This window comes from Cetorhinus maximus, chromosome 14, assembly GCF_964194155.1.
Source record: "Cetorhinus maximus chromosome 14, sCetMax3.hap1.1, whole genome shotgun sequence".
NCBI lineage: Eukaryota > Metazoa > Chordata > Chondrichthyes > Lamniformes > Cetorhinidae > Cetorhinus > Cetorhinus maximus.
Genome location: NC_135892.1, coordinates 97,177,526 through 97,197,703, shown reverse-complemented (window position 1 = coordinate 97,197,703; position 20,178 = coordinate 97,177,526). Strand labels below are relative to the sequence as shown.

At 39.7% G+C, this 20,178-nt stretch overlaps 1 protein-coding gene across 2 annotated transcripts in view; it reads right to left on the bottom strand.

The window, feature by feature from the left end:
- Positions 1–20,178, bottom strand: part of heatr1 (HEAT repeat containing 1) — a 76,977-nt gene that overhangs the window by 40,669 nt on the left and 16,130 nt on the right. For both annotated transcript variants that reach the window (XM_078557277.1, XM_078557278.1), the window contains exons 10-21: positions 19,802–19,919; positions 17,886–17,993; positions 15,846–15,941; positions 15,066–15,154; positions 13,886–14,097; positions 11,661–11,782; positions 8,957–9,151; positions 8,126–8,309; positions 6,901–7,049; positions 4,522–4,714; positions 4,240–4,412; positions 771–938 (exon numbers count right to left, since the gene is read on the bottom strand). In XM_078557277.1, the coding sequence (XP_078413403.1) occupies positions 771–938; positions 4,240–4,412; positions 4,522–4,714; positions 6,901–7,049; positions 8,126–8,309; positions 8,957–9,151; positions 11,661–11,782; positions 13,886–14,097; positions 15,066–15,154; positions 15,846–15,941; positions 17,886–17,993; positions 19,802–19,919 (1,807 nt within the window). The remainder of the gene's footprint in view (positions 1–770; positions 939–4,239; positions 4,413–4,521; positions 4,715–6,900; positions 7,050–8,125; positions 8,310–8,956; positions 9,152–11,660; positions 11,783–13,885; positions 14,098–15,065; positions 15,155–15,845; positions 15,942–17,885; positions 17,994–19,801; positions 19,920–20,178) is intronic.

Sequence of the window (20,178 nt, the reverse complement as noted above, 5' to 3'; positions counted from 1 at the left end):
GGGTAAGATTGAAGCCATGAAGGGATTTACAAGAGGATGAGAATTTTATAATTGAGGCTCTGCTGGGTTGGGAGCCAACATAGGTTAGTAAGCACAATGGTGATGGGTGAATGGGTCTTGAGGGGCTGGCCAGTAGAGCATTGGAAGAATTGAATCTGGAGATAACAAAGGCATGGATGAGAGTTTCAACAGATACACTGAGACAGAAGCGGAGATCTCCGATGTTAGAGTGATGGAAGTCTTGGTGCGGGAGCAGGTATGGGATTGGCAGCTCATCTCAGGGTCAAATAGGACAATACGGCTGCGAACAATCTAGTTCAGCCTCAGACAAAGCCCAGGGACACGGATGGAGCTGGTGCATATGGAACAAACTTTGTGGTGGGGACCAGAGAAAATGGCTTTTAGTCTTCCCAACGTACGCTCATCATCCAGTCATATGGGCAACTGCCTCAATGACATTACCTTAATTGCTGTAACTAAGAAGTACTCAAGTTCAATTAATGTGGTTTAAGTGGACAATCGTTCAACCGAGTGTCAGCTTCAGAGATCTTAACAGTAAGTGAGTAAAATTATTAGCAATTTTAAGATGGATGATTTGAGACAGTTTTCATTATTCTTTAAGTTTCTTTTTCATTAATTATTTAATTACACTTCTAGCTCTAATTGTCATCAATATGCTTGAAATTATAATCTGACTGGATAAAACAATGTTAAAAAATTACATGGACCTCTGTAATTGTTTCTCTTGCAACTGCACTTAAAAATCTCACCTCTCCATTCACCACCTCAAATGCTTTCAGCAAGTTACGTGCTACATATGATGGTCTTCCAGCATCTCCTATGCATTGCAGAAAATTCTCCAGGGCTTCTGTTAGCTTTTTATGCTGTGATCTTGATTTACTAGGTGTTAAAAGTTCCTCAAATAAGATACTCAGAGCCTGGACAAATAGAACAATTGAGCAATAAACCATCTGTTCCAATACAGCACAGGTAGCAGCCTCAGATGTAGCTATGCAGAAAAGTACACCTTGAAACTTGGTTACCCAAGGCTTAGCCCTTTTCCTCACGTTCAGGTGGGATTTCCCTGGCTCCTTCAAGGGGAACGGGAAGATAAACCATTTTGAAGAAAGAATAGGGCACTCAAATAAAACTTATATGATAAGATTTCAAATGGCGTAAAGGAACAAAATAATCTTCTCATGAGAGGTCATTAAAACCTGAAACGTTAACTGCGCTTCTCTCTTCACAGATGCTGCCAAGCTTGCTAAGTACCTCTAACACTTTCTGTTTTTATAACAAAATAGCCTTTGGGGTGCAGTTACACAGGAAATTAAAGACAGCAAAAAACATTGGCAGAGCCATAAAGGAATAAACAAAATCCTTGGTTTCCTATTGTTTCCTGTCTAAAACCTGAGAAGTATAAGGGCAGCTGGGGCATGGGGAAAGGAGTGTGAAGAGAAAGAGACAAGACCACTTCTGAAATCCTGAGCCTGCTGAGGATAATCTTATTAGGGATATGTTTGAATCAACTTTCAACCTCATACTCCCAAGAGGGAGCCTCATTTGCTAAGGGTGCACATTTGGATGTCTGAGTGCACGTTACACTTAATTCTATAACCATTAAGGGAGGAAAATCATGGAAAGTGCGTAACTTCTGACCTGCGCTCCCTGCTACAAACACAAAATCAGAAAAATGGCTCTTAGGGTGCACAGAAAGATTGAAAAATAAGATAATCAGAAGTGGAAAAGGCATATTGAGTTTAGTAACCATGTTGCTGAGTCTGCCAGCTGTAAGAACTCTTAGGAACATCTCATACTGTTCAGTTCAATTTTGCAACCGTTAAGTGTGGAACCTCACACACAGTACATGAATGGATAAAGGGCAGGTAACCTAACTGGCAGGATGTGACCAGTGGTGTCTCACAGGGGTCTGTGTTGGAGCCTCAATTATTCACTGTATTTGTTAATGATGATGCCGGGGCTCCAAGGGTTGACCTGCGAGAGGAAAGATTACACATACTAGGGATGTGTTTCCTGTAATTTAGAAGATTAACGTGCGATTTGAATGATATTTTCAAGATATTAAGGGTAACTAATAGGGTAGTTAGAGAGACACAGCTTCCGTTGATTAGGGAGTCTAGGACTAAGGGACATAGCCTACAAATTCAAGTCACGTCTTTCAGAATATATGAACATATGAATTAGGAGCAGGAGTAGGTCACTCGGCCCCTTGAGCCTGCTCCACCATTTAATAAGAACATGGTTGATCCGATTATAACTTCAACTCCACATTCCCACCTACCTCCAATAACCTTTCATCCCCTTGCTTATCAAGAATCTATCTACCTCTGCTTTAAAAATATTCAAAGGCTCTCTTCCTCAAAAGGCAGTGGAAACAGAGTTCCAAAGGCTCACGACCTCAGTGAAAAAAATTCTCATCTCTTTCTTAAGTGGGCGACCCTTATTTTTAAACAGTGACCCCAAGCTCTATATTCTCCCACAAGAAGAAACATCCTCTTCACATCCACCTTATCAAGATCCCTCAGGATCCTATATGTTTCAATCCAGTCACCTCCTACTCTTCTAAACTCTAACAGATACAACCCTAGCCTCTCTAACCTTTCCTCATAAGACAACCTGACAATTCTAGGTATTAGTCTAGTAAACCTCTGAACTGCTTCCAATGCATTTACATCCTTCCTTAAATAAGGAGACCGATATTGTACACAGTAGAGTCAACTCTTGTCGTTCGCGGGGGTTCTGCTCCCGTGAAATCTCGTGACAGGTGCAATTGCGAACTGTGAAATTGCACATGCGCAGAGACAGCATATGCATAGTGCACCATTTCTACGTGGGAAAGGCGAGAGTTTAACATTCTAAATCACGGATGAGTGAAGTTTTGGAGCCGCGAACCATGATTTCGTGTACATACACATTTGCACGGGTAAACAAATTCGCAATGGGGGGTGGGGGGGGCGAAGCGAATGACGGAAGTTGACTGTACTCCAAACGTGGTGTCATTGATGCCCTGTATAACTGAAGCATAACTTCCCTACTTTTTTCCTCACAAACAAAACCACTCTATTAGCTTTCCTAATTACTTGCTGTACCTGAATATTCACCTTTTGCAATTCATGCACTAGGGCACCCAGGTCCCTCTACATCTCAGGACTCTGCAATATTGCAAATCTCACCATTTAGATAATATGCTTATTTTTTATTTTTTCCGTCAAAATGGACAATTTCACATTTTCCCACATTATACTCCATTTGCCAGGTCTTTGCCCACTCACTTAACCTATCTATATCCCTTTGTAGCCTCCTTATAGCCTCCTCACATCTCACTTTCCTACCTATTTTTGTGTCTTCAGCAAATTTAGCAACCATGCTTTTGATCCCTTCATCCAAGTCATTTATATAAATTGTAAAAAGTTGAGGCCCCAGCACTGATCCCTGTGGCTTGCCTCTCGTTACATCTTGCCAACTGGAAAAAGATCCTTTTATGCCTACCCTCTGTTTCTTGTTAGCTAGCCAATCTTCCGTCCATGCCAATATGTTACTCCCTACACCATGAGCTCTTATTTTCCGCAATAACCTTTGATATGGTACCTTATCAAATGCCTTCTGGAAATCTAAGTACAGTACATCTACCAGTTCCCCGTTATCCACAGCATATGTTACTTCTTCAAAGAACACCAATAAATTGGTTAAACATGATTTCCCACTCACAAAAAAATCTTGACTCTGCCTGATTACCTTGAATTTTTCCAAGTGTTCTAATATAACGTCTTTAACAATAGCTTCTAACATTTTCCTATGGCAGATGTTAAGCTAACTGGCCTGTAGTTTCCTGCTTTCTGTCTCCCTCCCTTTTTGAATGAAGTAAAGAAACCCATCTACAAGCAAGTGTCAGTTAATGCTAGGTAAATTGTTAAATTTGGGGCTTTGTTAACCAAAGGTGTTAGGGCGATATGGGGTTAAGGTGGGTATATGGAGTTAGGTTACAGGTCAGCCTAAATCTCATTGACATGGTGGAAGAAGCTTGGGAGGCTAAATGGTTTATTCTTGTTCCTATGTTCTCCATGGATCCCCATTTAAGGCCAGTACATTACAGTAAATGAAAGCTATATGAAGAAACTTGCTGATATTTATGAAACTACAATGTCCAAATGAAATTTCAAAACAAATTAGACAAAGATATCAATAGAAAAATAGAATAGCCCCTGTCCCCTTTCTTACTTGACTTAAATGAGTGGGATCTGCAATAATCTCTTCCGCCACATGGGCAAGCTTAACAATCACCACTTGATAGACAGACTCTTGCACTTTGGTTAACGTTTGCAGACAGGCAATAGCTCCCCGGCGCACTTCTCTCACAGGATTTCCTAAACTGATGAGTAAGGAGACCACCACTGAAAGCAAATCACAATTTGGTAATCAAGTTGCATCACAGTTTTAAAATTAATAGAAAATATTTAATCATATAAATTTAGCGGACTGAAACCATTAGATAGACCATACCTGGGAGTGATGGAGATGCAAACAGACTTCTATCCTCTGCAGACTGCGATGCAAGTATCGCATGACCCAAGTAAAGGGCTCGAGTCTGTAATACTGCACTTATTGTACAGTTTAACTGGTTGCTAAGGTTACAATTGTAGCTCCACAGAAGCGACAAGAACTTGAAGAGATGACTGGGGTCATTCAGGTGGGTCTGTAATATCAATAATCATCGAAAAGGCTAGAATTACAAAGCCATGTTTTATCAGTACAATACGTCAATTTAGGACATCAAACAGGGCCCTTAGAAAATATCAACGGGATTAGACAAAATCAACATGGATTTATGAAAGGGAAATCACGTTTGACAAACCAACTGGAGTTTTTCTGAGGATGTAACTAGCAGGATAGATAAGGGAGAACACCAGTGGATATGGCGTATTTGGATTTTCAGAAAGTTTTTGATAAAGTCGCACATAAGAGGTTAGTGCGCAAAATTAAAACACATGGAATTGTGGGGTAATACACTGGCATGGATTGAGGATTGGTTAGCAGCAGGAAACAGAAAGTAGGAATAAATGGGTCTTTTTTGGAATGGCAGGCGATGACTAGTGAGGAACCGCAGGGATCAGTGCTTGGGCCCCAGCTGTTCACAATATATATCAATGATTTGGATGAGGGAACCAAATGTAATATTTCCAAGTTTGCTGATGACACAAAACTAGGTGGGAATGTGAGTGGTGAGGAGGATGTTATGAGGCTTCAAGGCGATTTAGACAAGTTGAGTGAGTGGGCAATTACATGGCAGATGCAGTATAACGTGGATAAATGTGAAGTTATCCATTTTGGCTGGAAAAACAGGATGGCAGAGTATTATTTAAATGGGGATAGACTGGGAAATGTTGACGTACAAAGAGGCCTTGTACACCAATCACTGAAAGCAAGCATGCAGATTCAGCAAGCAGTTAAGAAGGCAAATGGTATGTTGGCCTTCATTGCGAGAGGACTTGAGTACAGGAGCGAGGGTGTCTTACTGCAGCTGTACAGGACCTTGATGAGACCACACCTGGAGTATTATGAGCAGTTTTGGTTTCCTTATCTAAGGAAGGACATACTTGCCATAGAGGGAGTGCAGCGAAGGTTAACCAGGCTGATACCTGGTGATGGCAGGGTTGTTGAACAAGGAGAGATTTTGCCGACTAGGCCTGTATTCACTGGAGTTTAGAAGAATGTGAGGGGGCCTCATTGAAACGTATAAAATTCTGACAGGGCTCAACAGACTGGATGCAGGGATGATGTTTCCTCTGGCTGGGGGGAATGTAGAACAATGGGTCACAAACTCAGGATATGGGGAAGGCCATTTAGGACTATGATGAGGGGAAACTTCTTCACTCAGAGGGTGCTGAACCTGTGGAATTCTCTCCCAAAGGCGGCTGTGGAGGCCAAGACACTGAATATATTTAAAAAGGAATGAGATAGATTTCTAGGTTCTAAAGGCATCAAGGGGTATGGAGAGAGAGTTGGAGTATGGCGTTGAGTTAGAGGATCAGCCATGGTCATATTGAATGGCGGAGCAGGCTCGAAAGGCCAAATGATCTACTCCTGCTTCTATGTTTATACATTTACTTTAAATTAGTTTCTCATTCCTCCTCCTGATGGTGGTCAGTTTTATGATGCATCTGAAAAATCTCAAGCACCGACAGTGCCCTAATTCAGGAAGTGGTTACATACACCTGAATATAATTATTCTCCCTGCATTTGAATGAAAAAAATCATTTAACTTGTTGGCACTTGATCAAAGGAAGGTTTATACTTTTCATAATTTCAGACTGTCAGTCAATTTATTATTCATAATATATTGTACATGGAAAATAAAGTCCACAAATTTATCAAATGGGAGATTTACAAACTTTTGTCTCCCAATGCTAATTGCAATTTATTCAATATCTTAAATTATTCCTCTATTATAATGAGCTACTGTAGGATCACTGAGAATGCAATGGTTCTACAAACAAGCAAATGCACTTAGTACTCAACCCCATTTAGTGCAAGGCAGTTTGCACACCCCATTTAAATTATACGTTCAGTTCAGACAAATATTGAATCCAAAGTTCGCACCTGAATTGGCTCTTAAACTCTCATTTTTATTTAACTAATCACAAAAAACAGAGTATGTAGTTAGTGGAGTTAGAATAAGATAAATTGTAGAAAAAGGAAACCAGGAATATGCAGCTGTATATTTGTTTTATTATGAAAGGTATCCCAAAACGCTTGAATTGGAACTACAAAAGTAATGTCACCAGATCAATTGCATAGAAAACATTGCACTAACAAACCAGATTTTTTTTTTCTCATGTTTCTTCCTCCTTGCTCTACATTACAAATTAAGTTTCAACTCACCTTAAACAGAAGCTGCATAAGCGTCCTGAAGCTTCTTGCATGGCTTCCTTCACTAGCACCACAAACAATAAGGTCAAACACATCAATGAGAAGGTGAAGATAATCACAGCTTTGCCGATCCAAGCTTTCAGGATTCCACCAGATCTGATCTGAAACTTTGTAATAAGAAAATACAACTTCGGTCTGGTAGCTGAGTAGTCATGACAACTGGTTAGAACAAGTTGTGAAATCTTAATCAATTAAATCTGCCAATTTGTCATGCAGCGCCAGAAAATGACAGTGAGGCAAGATGAGAATAGCTGCCCTTAATGTCAATGCAATACTGAACGAAGTTTGCCACCAAGGGGCCTGAGCAAAACTGGTATCAATGGGAAAGCAAGCGGCTGGAGTCACAAGGTAGTTTGGATTGTCAAAGGCCAAAAATCACTGCCTGTAAGGCACAGTCCTTGACCCAACCATCTTTCAGGTGTTTCAACAAAGACTATCTTCTATCATAAAATAAGCAGTGGGTTGGTCACTGATCATCTTATGATAACTCCATTTGTGACTTCTCCAATAACAAAGTAGCTCATGCCTGCCTACAGCAAGGTCTGGGCAATGTTAAGACCTTTCCTGACAAGTGTCAATGCTGTTTCAGAAATTTTGCTATGTAGAACAGCACACAATATTCCAGATAGGGTGCAACATACAACTTCTGTATAGATTCGCACTTTATACATCTGTTAATGCAGTCCTGCACCATAACTTCACTCTATGGATTTTGCTAATTACAAGCTCAAACAAGTCAAAAGTGTTTTGTGGTACACGTCCTTATAAACTAAAATCAGCAGAGATCGACAACCAGTGAAAATGTGCAGTTCTCTGAAGCAGAGGGCATATACTTGTCTAGTTGCATTTACAAAAAAAGCTTGCATAAACAGTTCTTTAAAAGAGGTTACAGTCGGCAGTACATTCTGCTGATGGGAGTTAACAGTTTTAAAATGTCAGCCATGCTCAAGAAGAACTGGCTAAAAAAAGAACTGCCCCCGTTTTATCTCCTAGCAAACTAACATACTGTATTTGATTCTGGTTACATTACTTCCATTTGATGCCTTCTATTCTCCACCTTTTAAAAGAAATAAATCAAAAGCAGTGAATCATTCCTGTTCCAAAGTGTGAATATACATGGATCACGCTATTTACGCTCAAATCATTAATTGCCAACACCCCACTTTAAATACCTCACCTTTCAACAGTGATTCGGGAGGTTTGAAAGCAACAATAAATTTCTTTAGCAACAAAGTAAGGATTAATCCAATTTCTGCACTTTTAGCATTGCCACGCTGCATATTTTCCACATATTCTGTAAGCAGGCCTGCTGGCACCACGTTCTCTTCAATAGAAGCAAGATGCCACTTTTGGGAAACCTTCTGCAATATTGAATGGAGAGTGTGATTAAATTCATATCGAAACATTCAGCAAACTAAGGGATTTTTTTTTATGTGTTTGGGGCTAAGAGGGAGGGAGGGGTCTTCAAATCTGCAATTTATCCTTTGGAATCTCAATTTTAAAAACCGTGCACTCAGTTCTTAGTCTATCTTTCATGAAAGAGGTGCACAAGTCCTGTTCAATAACCTGTTTAACCTTGTCCTCATCTGACTCTCTCGTGCTCCAATTATACAAAGCAGGATTTGCTGGCACAAGAGATTCTCTTCTCCATTTCCTTTTCATTTATCCTAAGGTTTTGTATTATATCATTACAACAGAAATAACTGTAAGGTGTGACTTACATTTACAACTGTTCAACATTTAGGTTGATTCAGAGTAGGTGCCAAGCCACTGTACATGTTGTGGAGTAAATACAGAATAATGTAGCATTAATGGATATTGAATAGGTCAGTACAAATTTGCTAATGAGAATGGAAGGCAATTAGTTTTTAGTCTGAATAACTTAGCTGAAATTTATGATGGTGAAGCCCACTTATGTGTACTAAGTGCAAATACATTTACTCAAAAGGTGTAACATGTGTGCCCTGAAAAAGCTGCTACATTCCTCAAAGAAGTTAAAGCTTCTTACCACATTTGAATTTTTTGCAATTAGTTTCTTCAGCTTTTTCTCCAGAACACTGTACACTTGCAAAGCAATGGGCAAAGAATCTAGGTCAGACTGTTTCTCCAAGGTCTGAACTAAAGCAAAACTTAGTACATTGGAGATCAGCTTCTGTTTCAGGTTTGAGGACTCTTTTCCAATGACTTGTATGAGATTTTCCATCTGCAAACAAAGCAATGAATATAGTCATGATTCTCAGCAACTTTAATGTATTTTATGCCGCACACTGGGAGAGCCCCCTTTCCTGTTCCCACCCACTGCTGCAAAACTCAAATTCAATATCATGACATTGTATCATAGCTATTACAAGGTGGGCAACAAATGCTGGCCTGGCTGGCGGCACACACATTTCACATTTCAAACAAATAAAAAAAATCACCTTTGTCCCTTCTTATAAGCAGTTATTTATGAATTATTGTGATATTTGAACATTTTCTTCAAGTGAAATTCAGCCTGTTATCAATCATAGAGCACCTCAGGATTAAATTTTTTTACTGTAGACTTCTATTTTAAAATAATCTTACTACTGGAGTTGCAATTTCTCCTTTGCAGTAGTTTTGTTGTTCTCTTGTTCCTGGGGTCTATCTCTTTCACAAGCATCTTTGCAAGACATGTTAGTAATTCCATTCAGCACATTTAAACCTTCAGCTTACATTGAATATAATTGTTTCTAAATTCAGCCACTTAATGGGTAGAATTTTCCCACCGTCAGGGGTGGGGTGTTGCATGGGGGCGGGCACAGACCCGATCAGCATCCCTGATCAGGTCTGGCAGTGCCATTTTACGTGGGCGGGCCAATTAAGGCCCGCCTAGTGTGACGCATGCCCGGAAGTGCTCAGCGCTCCCTGTGCGGGCTGGGGGTGGGGGGGTGGGTGTTCCCAAGTCAGGGCCTGTGCTCTTCCGTGTATGCGCACGAAAGAGCGCAGAAATCTCCCTGAGGCACAGGGCTGCCTCAGAGAGATTAGTTTAAGTTTTAAAATTTTAATAATAAAAAAATTAAGACATGAGGGACACGTGACAGTGTCACGTGAGCTGGGACATGTCAATGAACTTTAGTGAAAAAATTTATTTAATTTATAAACCCTTCATGCGGGATGAGGTTCCGTGAAAAATGCGAAGGTCGATGGACTCTTCGCCTGCCCGCCAACCTTAAGGTTGGACGGGCAACTTTCTAAATAGGCTTAATTAGTTAATTAATGGCCTTTGACAGTTTGGCGGGCATGCAGCCGACTCGATTGCGCGTCCGCCGAACTGAAAATCTAAATGACACGCAGTGACGCCGGGATGCACACCCGACGTCACCCCGCATCATTTCAGACCTTGGCGAGCGGGCCCTGACCCCGCTCACCGAGCCGAAGATTCAGCCCAATATGTTTAGTTATTGTAATTTTTCTTTAATTTCAATTTTTTTTTTCCCCTCCCTAGGGTCAACCACTGAAATAATGAGGGTCGCTCATTAATAGTTACTTATTTTCCATTAAATGCAGCCATCACACTTGCCAACACCTGACCTCCCAACTTGCTCCCTTCCAGCCCTGGTCCACCTCCCATCCAGGCCTATCAGCTTGTTCCCTGGAGGCCTATATGAAATCAGGAAGGGCCTAGAAGGCTGGGGTTGTATTTTTGGATCACTAACTCAACGTGTTCATCTGGCCTGCTAGGGAGGGGCCAAGTCATTTGTACTACTGCCTTTGCCCTGAATCAGCTATAGGTTTCCGTTGGAGATGAAATGACAAAGGAAGCTGAGACGTAAGTAGAAAGAGAAGTGTCAGAGGCATAACAGAATGATAAATGTAGAGAGAAAGAGATTCTGAGAGAAAAGAAGAAAAACATAGAGAAAGGGTGAGAATAAGAGATATATACGGAGAAAGTGCACGAGAGGCAGAGAGAAATCATGCAAAAGTCATTAAGAGCGAGATAGAAAAGAAAAACAAGCAGAGAAAAAAGTGAAAGACAAGGCATGAACAATGCTGTAGAACTTACTAGTGTCATATCCATTGTTTCGGGACAAAGACTCTATAACAGCAGATAAGCCAAACAGGCAGGATCCTTCCAGGTTTGATCCCTGGCACCTCCTGAGCTTTCTATGATCAAACAGCCTTCCAATAATCACTATTAAAGCAGGGAAGGCAGTGGCATAGTGGTATTGTCACTGGGTGAGTATTCCAGTGACCCAGAGGTAATGCTCTGGGGACCTGGGTTCGAATTCCACCATGGCAGATGGTGAAATTTGATTTCAATATAAAAAATATCTGGAATTAAAAAGTCTGATGACCACAAAACCACTGCTGATTGCTGTTAAATGCCCATCTGGTTCCTTCGCCTAATGGGAAGGAAATTTGCAGTCCTTACCTGGTTTGTGACTCCAGGCCCACAGCAATGTGGCTGACTCAAAGGGATGGGCAATAAATGCTGGCCTAGCCAGTGATGCCTGCATCCCATGAACGCCACTTAGTTAAGAGCACCTGGTAGCAAGGGAACATAGGCGAGTACATGGTCAGGAAAGATTCTGTAGTTCATCTGTCAAACTTTAAAAATTGTCTCCTCTCCCAAATATTTATGCCTTAAATTCCCCAAGATGAGGGGGAAAGATTGGTCAGAGCTACAGTTTCAACAATAATATTTCACATGCTGCACGACAAGTTTAATTTCCATGAACATTTTCACTTACTGTTTGAGTCCTAAAAGGAGGCTCCATCAAACACAAGTTATTCGCCAGAAGCTGGATCAGTTTCTGATTTGCTTCACCCACAACTTCCTTTGAATTACAGCTGTCAATAACCTTTTCGAGTTCTGTCCAAGAAACAAGATGGTAAAGCTAGCTTCAAGCAGAGAACACAGCATTTGTAATAAAACAAGAAGCAGGAACAATTTGCTCATAATTGGAACGATGGCATAAAAAGAATTCTGCAGACCAGTAATTTCTCTTGTATAATCAGCATTTGCACTGTGCTCTATCAGCGCTGCAGGAATACAATTATACCATGTGGCGGCCTTAAAAATAATTTATTCCTGGAGATATCTATATGTCCTCATCAATGCTCCTCATTCCAGGAACGGTTGAGTGAAAAGCGAATAATTTATACTTAGGCCTCTGACTAAACTAAACATCAAAACTCTTTAGTCATTGTTCCCACAAAAAAAGCCTTGGACGTGTGATTCTTTTAATGTATATTCCAAGCAAAATTTGCAAATGTAGGTGCAAGTATTAGGCTTGCAAGGCAGTGCAAGTCAACTTCCATGAAGAGTGGACACTCAAACAACTTAAGGAAGCAACTGACAGCATTGTACCCAAGATGATTTCTACGGTTATCTCAAATTTGTAAAAGTGCACAAAGAAGAAATGCAATTCAACCATGCATATATTTAAGAAAATGATCTTTCCACTCACACTTTAGCTACTTTTCTCCCTTAGCCCCTCACTCTTATACCACTCCCCAAGTGAATATATGATATCAATTCGACAACTGTATAGTGCTCCATAATTGTGGGTTAATTGCATTGGGCCACTGAGTTGCTCAGACTGATAGAAATTCTCAGTAATTCAAAAGTATGGGGATAAAAAGGATTTGTATTCGCATAGTGCCTTTCAGGACCTCAGGAGGTCCTATACAGTCAATCAAGTGGTTTCAATTGTAGTCACTTTTGCAATATAGGAAGAACCTTTTGTTCAGAGAACTCCCTCCTTCACCAAGGAAAATACAACCAACAGAATCTTTATTTAAAAAGTATTTATTGCCAAATGGAGGCCCTCAAATAGGGCCTACCTCCCCATAATGCCCAACAGGTGATACCACTGACAGGGAGTGTTCCAGATGACGTTGGCGCTGCTTATCAGCAATATCGTTGAACAGGCCTTGTGGAGTTAGCCTCTATGTTGACAATGAGTCAAAATATCAAAGATATAAGACATTTATGATTTTCTTCTGAAAGAAAAAAGGAAATACTTAGAACAAAGTTCTTCTAAAAGATGTTAAAACTTAAAATATTGGGGGTGCTGTCAATAATCTTTGATTAAAAATCACTGATAGTTCTGAAGTTGATTGGCAACACTGTATCTTAAGAGTACTGGCCGGGATCTCTGCTTTCCAAAGTTTAATGTGAGCAAGCAGGGAACACAGAGCTGCCCTTGGCACTTAAGTAAAACAGCCATTGCTGGTTCAGTGCAGTGCAGTGATAAGGGCATGAATATTATTGCCTCAGCTTCCACCTGCCACCCCCAATTTCTTCCTCTTCACCGTACATTTTTTTTAAAAAATTCTCTCTCATTTATGCTGCCTTTTTAAAATTTCTCTCTTCAGTCACCCCCCCACTCTTTAAATTCTAACAAAACTAATACAATTGCAAGTCCTAACATTTTATTTTCCTTTGCTAAAGACTGCTACAGAATTTACTGAGAATCCACAGCATTGGTCGCTGATGCTATATGCTCCCTTTCTTGACTCATGGTGCTCAGACAAGAGAAATCAAGAGAACACAAAACCACCTCCATTAATTGACATAGTGCAGACAGGTCATGATTTTTTGCACAAGTCCTACCAATTGCAGAGTTGGTATGCCCATGAATGAAGCCAGAACTGTCAACAGCCATATAACAAGTATACCCGACAAAGATCAATATTCAGTTCCAGCAATTCTTTTCCTCAGCATTTCAAAAGTAATATGAAAAAAATTACAGCCTCTCACGAGCAATGTAATTCTGTCTACTGAATGATAGGCTTGAGTCGAAATGCTCAAATTCTCAATCTTACCCCATCGCAGGTCAAAACATATAAACAAAATACATGCAAAATTTTAGAGATGATAACTTCATATTTCTCAAAGGTACACCAAGCTGAAGATGCAGTTATTAACTGCTTGAGATAAGCAGTATTGCCATAAGCAAACACTTCTTACCTGTCGACCAGCCATGGAGTAGAGGAGTCATAGAGCAGAGGTTTGAATTAGCAATAGAAATCGATACTTTCTGTTCAGCTGAAGTCTTGGCTGGGTTGGTCAGGACCATGTAGGGCAAAAGTTCCATCCATACCCGATTAGTCAGTGTTTCATTCCCATTACGCAATCCTTCTGAACTTAAAAACTTAACTGCCTCTTCAAGAACAATATGCCTGGGAACAATTACATAATAGAAAAAGTAACATGCTGCAAATATTTAAGAAAAGCAAACACACACAAATGTGTGGAGGAGACAGTTTTCTAAAACAAACATAAACAGTATAGGGAATTACAATAAAACATTATTGTCACCCACCCTCCAACCTTTTCATAGCAAACAACAATTATTGGTTCTGATGAAGGGTCATACGGACTCGAAATGTCAACTGTGTCCCTCTCCGCAGATGCTGTCAGACCTGCTGAGTTTTTCCAGGTATTTTTGTTTTGTTCTAGATTTCCAGCATTCGCAGTATTTTGCTTTTAACAATTATTGATGCAATGTTTTCTTCTTCTGATGAGCGGTGACATTGTACAACTTGCAATTCTTTGTGAAATTATCCTGTTCATCCACCACGGGCAAATACTGACACTACTCCACACTATATGGTGCCTGGTTGAAAGGGTGTGACTGTTTCTGAACCCCAAATTGAATAATTTCCATTAGTTTGCAACTCTGACATAAGCTTATAAAGTTCATTTTGCACAATTACAACACATAGTATTAACAAATATAGATTATAAAAGCCTTAAAATACTGGAAATACTCAGCAGGTCAGGCAGCATCTGTGGAGAAAGGAGAAGTTAAGATTTCAGATCAATGATCTTTGAAAGGCCATCGACTTGAAATGTTAACTCTCTTTCTTTCACCACCAGATGCTGCCTGACCTGCTGAGTATTGGCAATATTTTGTTTTTATTTCACATTTTCAGCATCCTCATAATTTTGTTTTTGTGTTAAAAATTCCTTAATTTAATCATTGGCTGTGTCAGCTAGTGCAGCAGTGGGAGAGAGGGGTTGAGGGGGAGAGTGCAGGGAGAATAGAGAAAATGCCTACCAAAATCTTTCATGTCTCCGCTTTTAATATTTTAATTATCTACATTATATTTATACAGTGCAGTCCTATTGTTAAAATCATACCCACCAATGCTCATTCTCAGAAAGGTCCACTCTTTGAAACAATGACAAAAGGCACGAAACTGTCTCTTCTTGACCAAGGTGTCTAGAGAAGGCCTATAAAAGGAACAGAATGAAATCAAAAATTTAGCATTAACATTTAGCCCTCAACTGAGCAAGAGGTTAGCATCATAAGATACACAGGACAACATCTGCCTATAGCTGCCACTGTGGATCAATGCTCATCAACTTATCATCATACGAGAACCATCGGGTCTCCCATAGCATTGTTTGTGGATAGCCTCTGGTGTGGAGCATGGCTGTGATGTTGAGCTGCTAAGAATAATCTCCCTTTAAGGCCACTGCCCAAGGACTCCTCCCCAAGGGAAGTAGTCCAAAAAGGCAAATTGGAGCTGTTTATAAATTCTTAGGCCAATCAGAGAACAATTGTCGCTGCTTGTAGATTTTAGATCATTTTGCATCTCTAACGAAGTGTAACACTTTGAACTGTGATACCTGGAGTATATGTTTACACTATTGGCAAGATATTTTTAAGATAACCGCTGCTTGTGAAGTGCTTTAAAGCATGCTGATGTTGTGAAACGTGACAGACAAAAAAAAGGTGAAATATAACGGAGTTATTTGGCTATAAAGTTTTTTTTTCATTCAAGTTTGAAATAAAATAAAATAACTTCTGCAAGTTAAATTCATATTAAATGACATAATCTAAAAACAAGACGAGGCTCCCTTCTGAGTTTTATATAGGTGAATTAGCATAATGTTTTTTATAAAAACATACTCAACTCACCTCCAGAGCTTGCATAGCAATCAGAACTACCTCTAGGCTGTCATCTTTCAACCGTTCCAAAATAGCTTCCTTCAGAAAAAGATCATCACATCCCTCCTTTGAAACAAAAGAAGTTGTATAAATAAGTTACAATTCATGCCTCGTTTTGTGATCAAATGGCCAGTACCTTCCAATTCTTCCACAAGTATTCCAGTGTCCATGATGTTACATGTTTCGATCCCAGTAGGGACTGGGAACGCTTAAAGAGAAATCCAAACACCCAATTAACTAACGGAACCATGCCACAAGATTTCACTTTTTAAACAAAATCAAACTTTGTGTTTATAAAACAAAATTAAACAAAATCATTGCTACTAACTTAACACTGCAGCTTATAAAGACTTATGCTAAACTCAGTTCGACTTTTTACTACACCCCCAAGAGATCCCTTATACTTTAGAAGAATCTTGAAGGTTTATTCACTTCCTCTGGTGCCAGCCCAAAGGCATGCCATAGCTCTCGGGAGTCCACTTTGATTTCTCCTTAGTTTCAGAGTCTGGCACTTAGATGTTCAGAGTTCTCTCTCTGCAGGATTTCTTTCCACTGCTGATCTTTTCCACTAGTTTTACCAGGCAGATCTGACAATTTTAATTTCTCATGAATTTGGACTTCTCATTCTGAGCATGGACCTCCAGTCGCGATTTCTGCTTAGTGAATCTCGCTGAGGAACAACCCCAATGCTTCTTATTCTGGCTGCCGGCAGATTTACAACTGTCTTCTCACAGCCTTGCAAGCTGACTCTGCTGGCAGCTTTCTCTCTCTCTCTCCAAATGAGCTGCAAACTACACCAGACCAAAACTGCAACTGCCTTCTATGAGAAACACCCAAATAAATTAAACAAAAGACCCTTCTAATCCCCACAGCCTATATCCATGGCAACATGGCACACTTTGGGATGTTCCCAAACAGAAATGTAAATTAACTATCTTTACCTTCAAAACCAAGCCCTTTGATTCTGTGACCCATATGAATGATTTACATCTCTAATAGATATAACTGCCCTCTCTCCAAGCTCCTTGGTTCCACCAAGAGATAGGTCATCCATTGTTTAATTTTTTTTCATTTTCAACTGTGACCTTGTAAGATCAGGTTTTCCATTTACCTTACATTTAGCAATTCAATCTCCAATTTAAAAGTTATATTCCTAAAACTAATAGTCATACCTCTAAAACACATGAATTATGAAATCAAATATTTGCAATAATTGCCTTAAAAGAACTCAACTGCCCTGTACTACTATTGTCCTAAAATGTTATAACAAATCATAAAATCCAACATTAGGTTGCAATGATTTTTTTAAAGAAATCGCAGTATGCAGTAGAATTTCACTAAGTTTTACCACTTAGCTTTGCAAGTCACAAAAGTGCAACATGGGAGTGCTGCAGGATTTTGAGAGATTAACTTTTAATTTTTAAAGCTGTATTACTTAAAGTGTCTTTTTTAAAAAAAAGAAATTAACTATTCAATTTAAACAGTTATGTCACTTTTATGTATTACTTTACCTGAGGAAATCTATGGTAAAGATCTACAACAGCAAATAGCAGTTATTTTCAAAGAAGACCTCATTTTACGCAATGTCTCTTATGGCTTTACTCGCTCCTCAAGGCTGTTGAACTGAAGAGAGCTGAGGGATTTCATGAGCCTCTGCAATGTGTCTGCACCAAGCCCATGAAAATGAAACTATTGTCGATTGTCATAAAAAGCCATTGGGTTAACTGATGCCCTTTAGGGAAGGAAATCTGCTGTCCTTACCTGGTCTGGCTTACACGTGACTCCAGACCCACAACAATGTGGATAACTCTTAAAATGCCCTCTGAACAAAGGCAATTAGGGATGGGCAACAAATGCTGGCCTAGCCAGCGATGCCCACATCATGGCATTCACTGGAACTACTAGAGTTACTTTGCACTGCCTTCATGACTATAGGAAACACAGAAATCATGCAGGCTTAAGATGAATTATGCGATAAAAAAATCAATTGATTACTGAAGCTTGTACTACCTGTGAGGTTTTAACGATTTCCTTCAAGCGTTCGACAGCAAATATTCGGATCATATATTGTGGGTGATTCAGACTCAGCAACAAAGATGTGTTAGAATCTGCCAACAGCTAAAATAAAAATTAAATTTAGTTTGGAATTAGCATTGGTCCTTTTAATTATCCCCCCCCGACCCACTTTCTCCTGAAGACACTGACTGTTTTCTGGGACGTGCTTCCACAGATCCCATGCTCAAATGTCCTTATTCATGTGACTACAAACACTGAGTGTCAATAGGCTCCCCAAACATAGGGCAGCATCATACTATTACCAATTCTGTCCTTACCCAATGGTAGCAATGGTAACTGGGCTCCTCCAGCAAGAGTTACCTGATAGCAATCTGGAGGAAGAACCCGAGGTTTCCTTAATGATTTAACCCTCCCTAACGGACTGCCACTGATGCCAATTAATCTTAATTGTTACCGTGCCTGTGCCAAGCTCAGCGAAACATATACAGGTCACAATTAAGCCAGGGTCCCACATGTTCTCTATCGCCCAAGACAAGAAATACCTTCGCCAGGAAAACTGTAAAAGTTCTATTTACTTTTTTAATGAAAGAAGAAACAGCCAATTTTGTAATGTAACACTATTGAAACATAGGGAAGGGCAGGACCTAATTTGTGCTCAGTATAGTGCCACAAGCAACAATTAGATAAATGGCTAAGTGTTAAATGTTGAGCAGGTCTCTGGGAGAATCCCTTTTGCTTCTTGGAGTAGTGCTTGGAAAGGCAGGTAAGGTCTGTCACTGGGAAACCGTAGCTCTGACAGTACAGTACGCTGTGTCAACCTAACATTAGTGCTCAACTCTCTGGAAGTGTGGATTCAACGCACAACCTTCTAACTCAGAAGTTGGGTTGATACCCAAGGATGAAGAACTAGCAAGCAGGGCATCAATTAGGTTGAGAAGAACACTATTAAAAGCAAGAAGTAGTGGTTAGGTGATTCAAAAATCGGGATTGTAAGACAAAGGAGATTATAAAGGAGAATAATGAGTTCCATAATTTTGAAGTCCTGGGAAAGAATGGGCCATAATGAGCCTTGATAAAACAGTGAGGATGCAAGCATGAGGAAAGACATGGAAGCTCGTGCATCTGGAGTTTAAGTATCGCCCAGTTGCAACATCAAGCAATCCCAGGTCAGGTACAAAGTGAGCTAGCTGAAGAATAAAGTTCCCCCTACTCAGTTCAAACAATGTACTCCAAACTAACTGCACACTCCAACTGTATTTGCTTAAACTTTGAATTCCTACATCTAATTGCCTACCAAGGTGCTCTGAGGTAAAATGGTCAATTTAGTGGCAATTTGTGCTAGGACAACAGAGATTGCCCAAAGTGTACTGTGTATGAGTGATGGCCAGGGAGTGAGAGAAATAGATAGATTAGGAATTTTTCTCTCAGTTGCAGATGAATTGGGACCCATGACCAAGAGACCAAATAACTGTTCAAACCCATGGTACCTTTTTTTTTAGTAAATTACATCAGTTGGTTGTCTACGGTATTGCTTATGGTACATTAAAGAATACATCATTTTCTAATGACAAAGTGTTACACAATGCGCCATTGCATTAACTTCAAACATATTTTTATAAAAAGGATAGTGTTGCAGTTTCTTTGATTCAGGAGGTGGGAACTAAACATTCGTCATGTAACTTGAATGTAATAGTTATAGTTTTAGAAAACAGCAGTGCATTAAATTTATACGACACACCAAATACCATTTTATAAAAAATATCTTCCCAGGAAAGACACTTCTTAGAAAAATTATAACCCCACAGTTGTTTGTTTAATTGTGCAACAGACAGTCAAGTAATGAAATTTATTGCAGTAATTTTTTCTTTATAAATCCTTGTTGAACCTCTGAGTGTTAAAGTCTATATTACCTGATGCTTGGCACTGTTCAAAGACAGAGAAATAAACTGATGAAATACATCTTGCTCTCTCTGGCTTTTAACTTTTTTCAATTGTTCTTCCAAGGCTAAATTATAAGCATTTGGATACCTTCACAAAAATAGAAAGGCAAGTCATTAAATAAGATTAACAAAAAAAGGCAACTATATACATTGGGAAAATTGCACTTTAGGTCTAAAAGATTGTGTTTGTTTTCAGGTCAACAAATTTAATCACTCTCACAAATGCCTTAAATCTCAAAAAATCCTTTAGTTTTGGAGGAAGTAAACCCTTCCTTTTTTTAACGTATTTTTTCATCCCATTTAGTAGGGGGGCAAGCAGGTAATCTGCTGCCAGATACCAAGGCAAC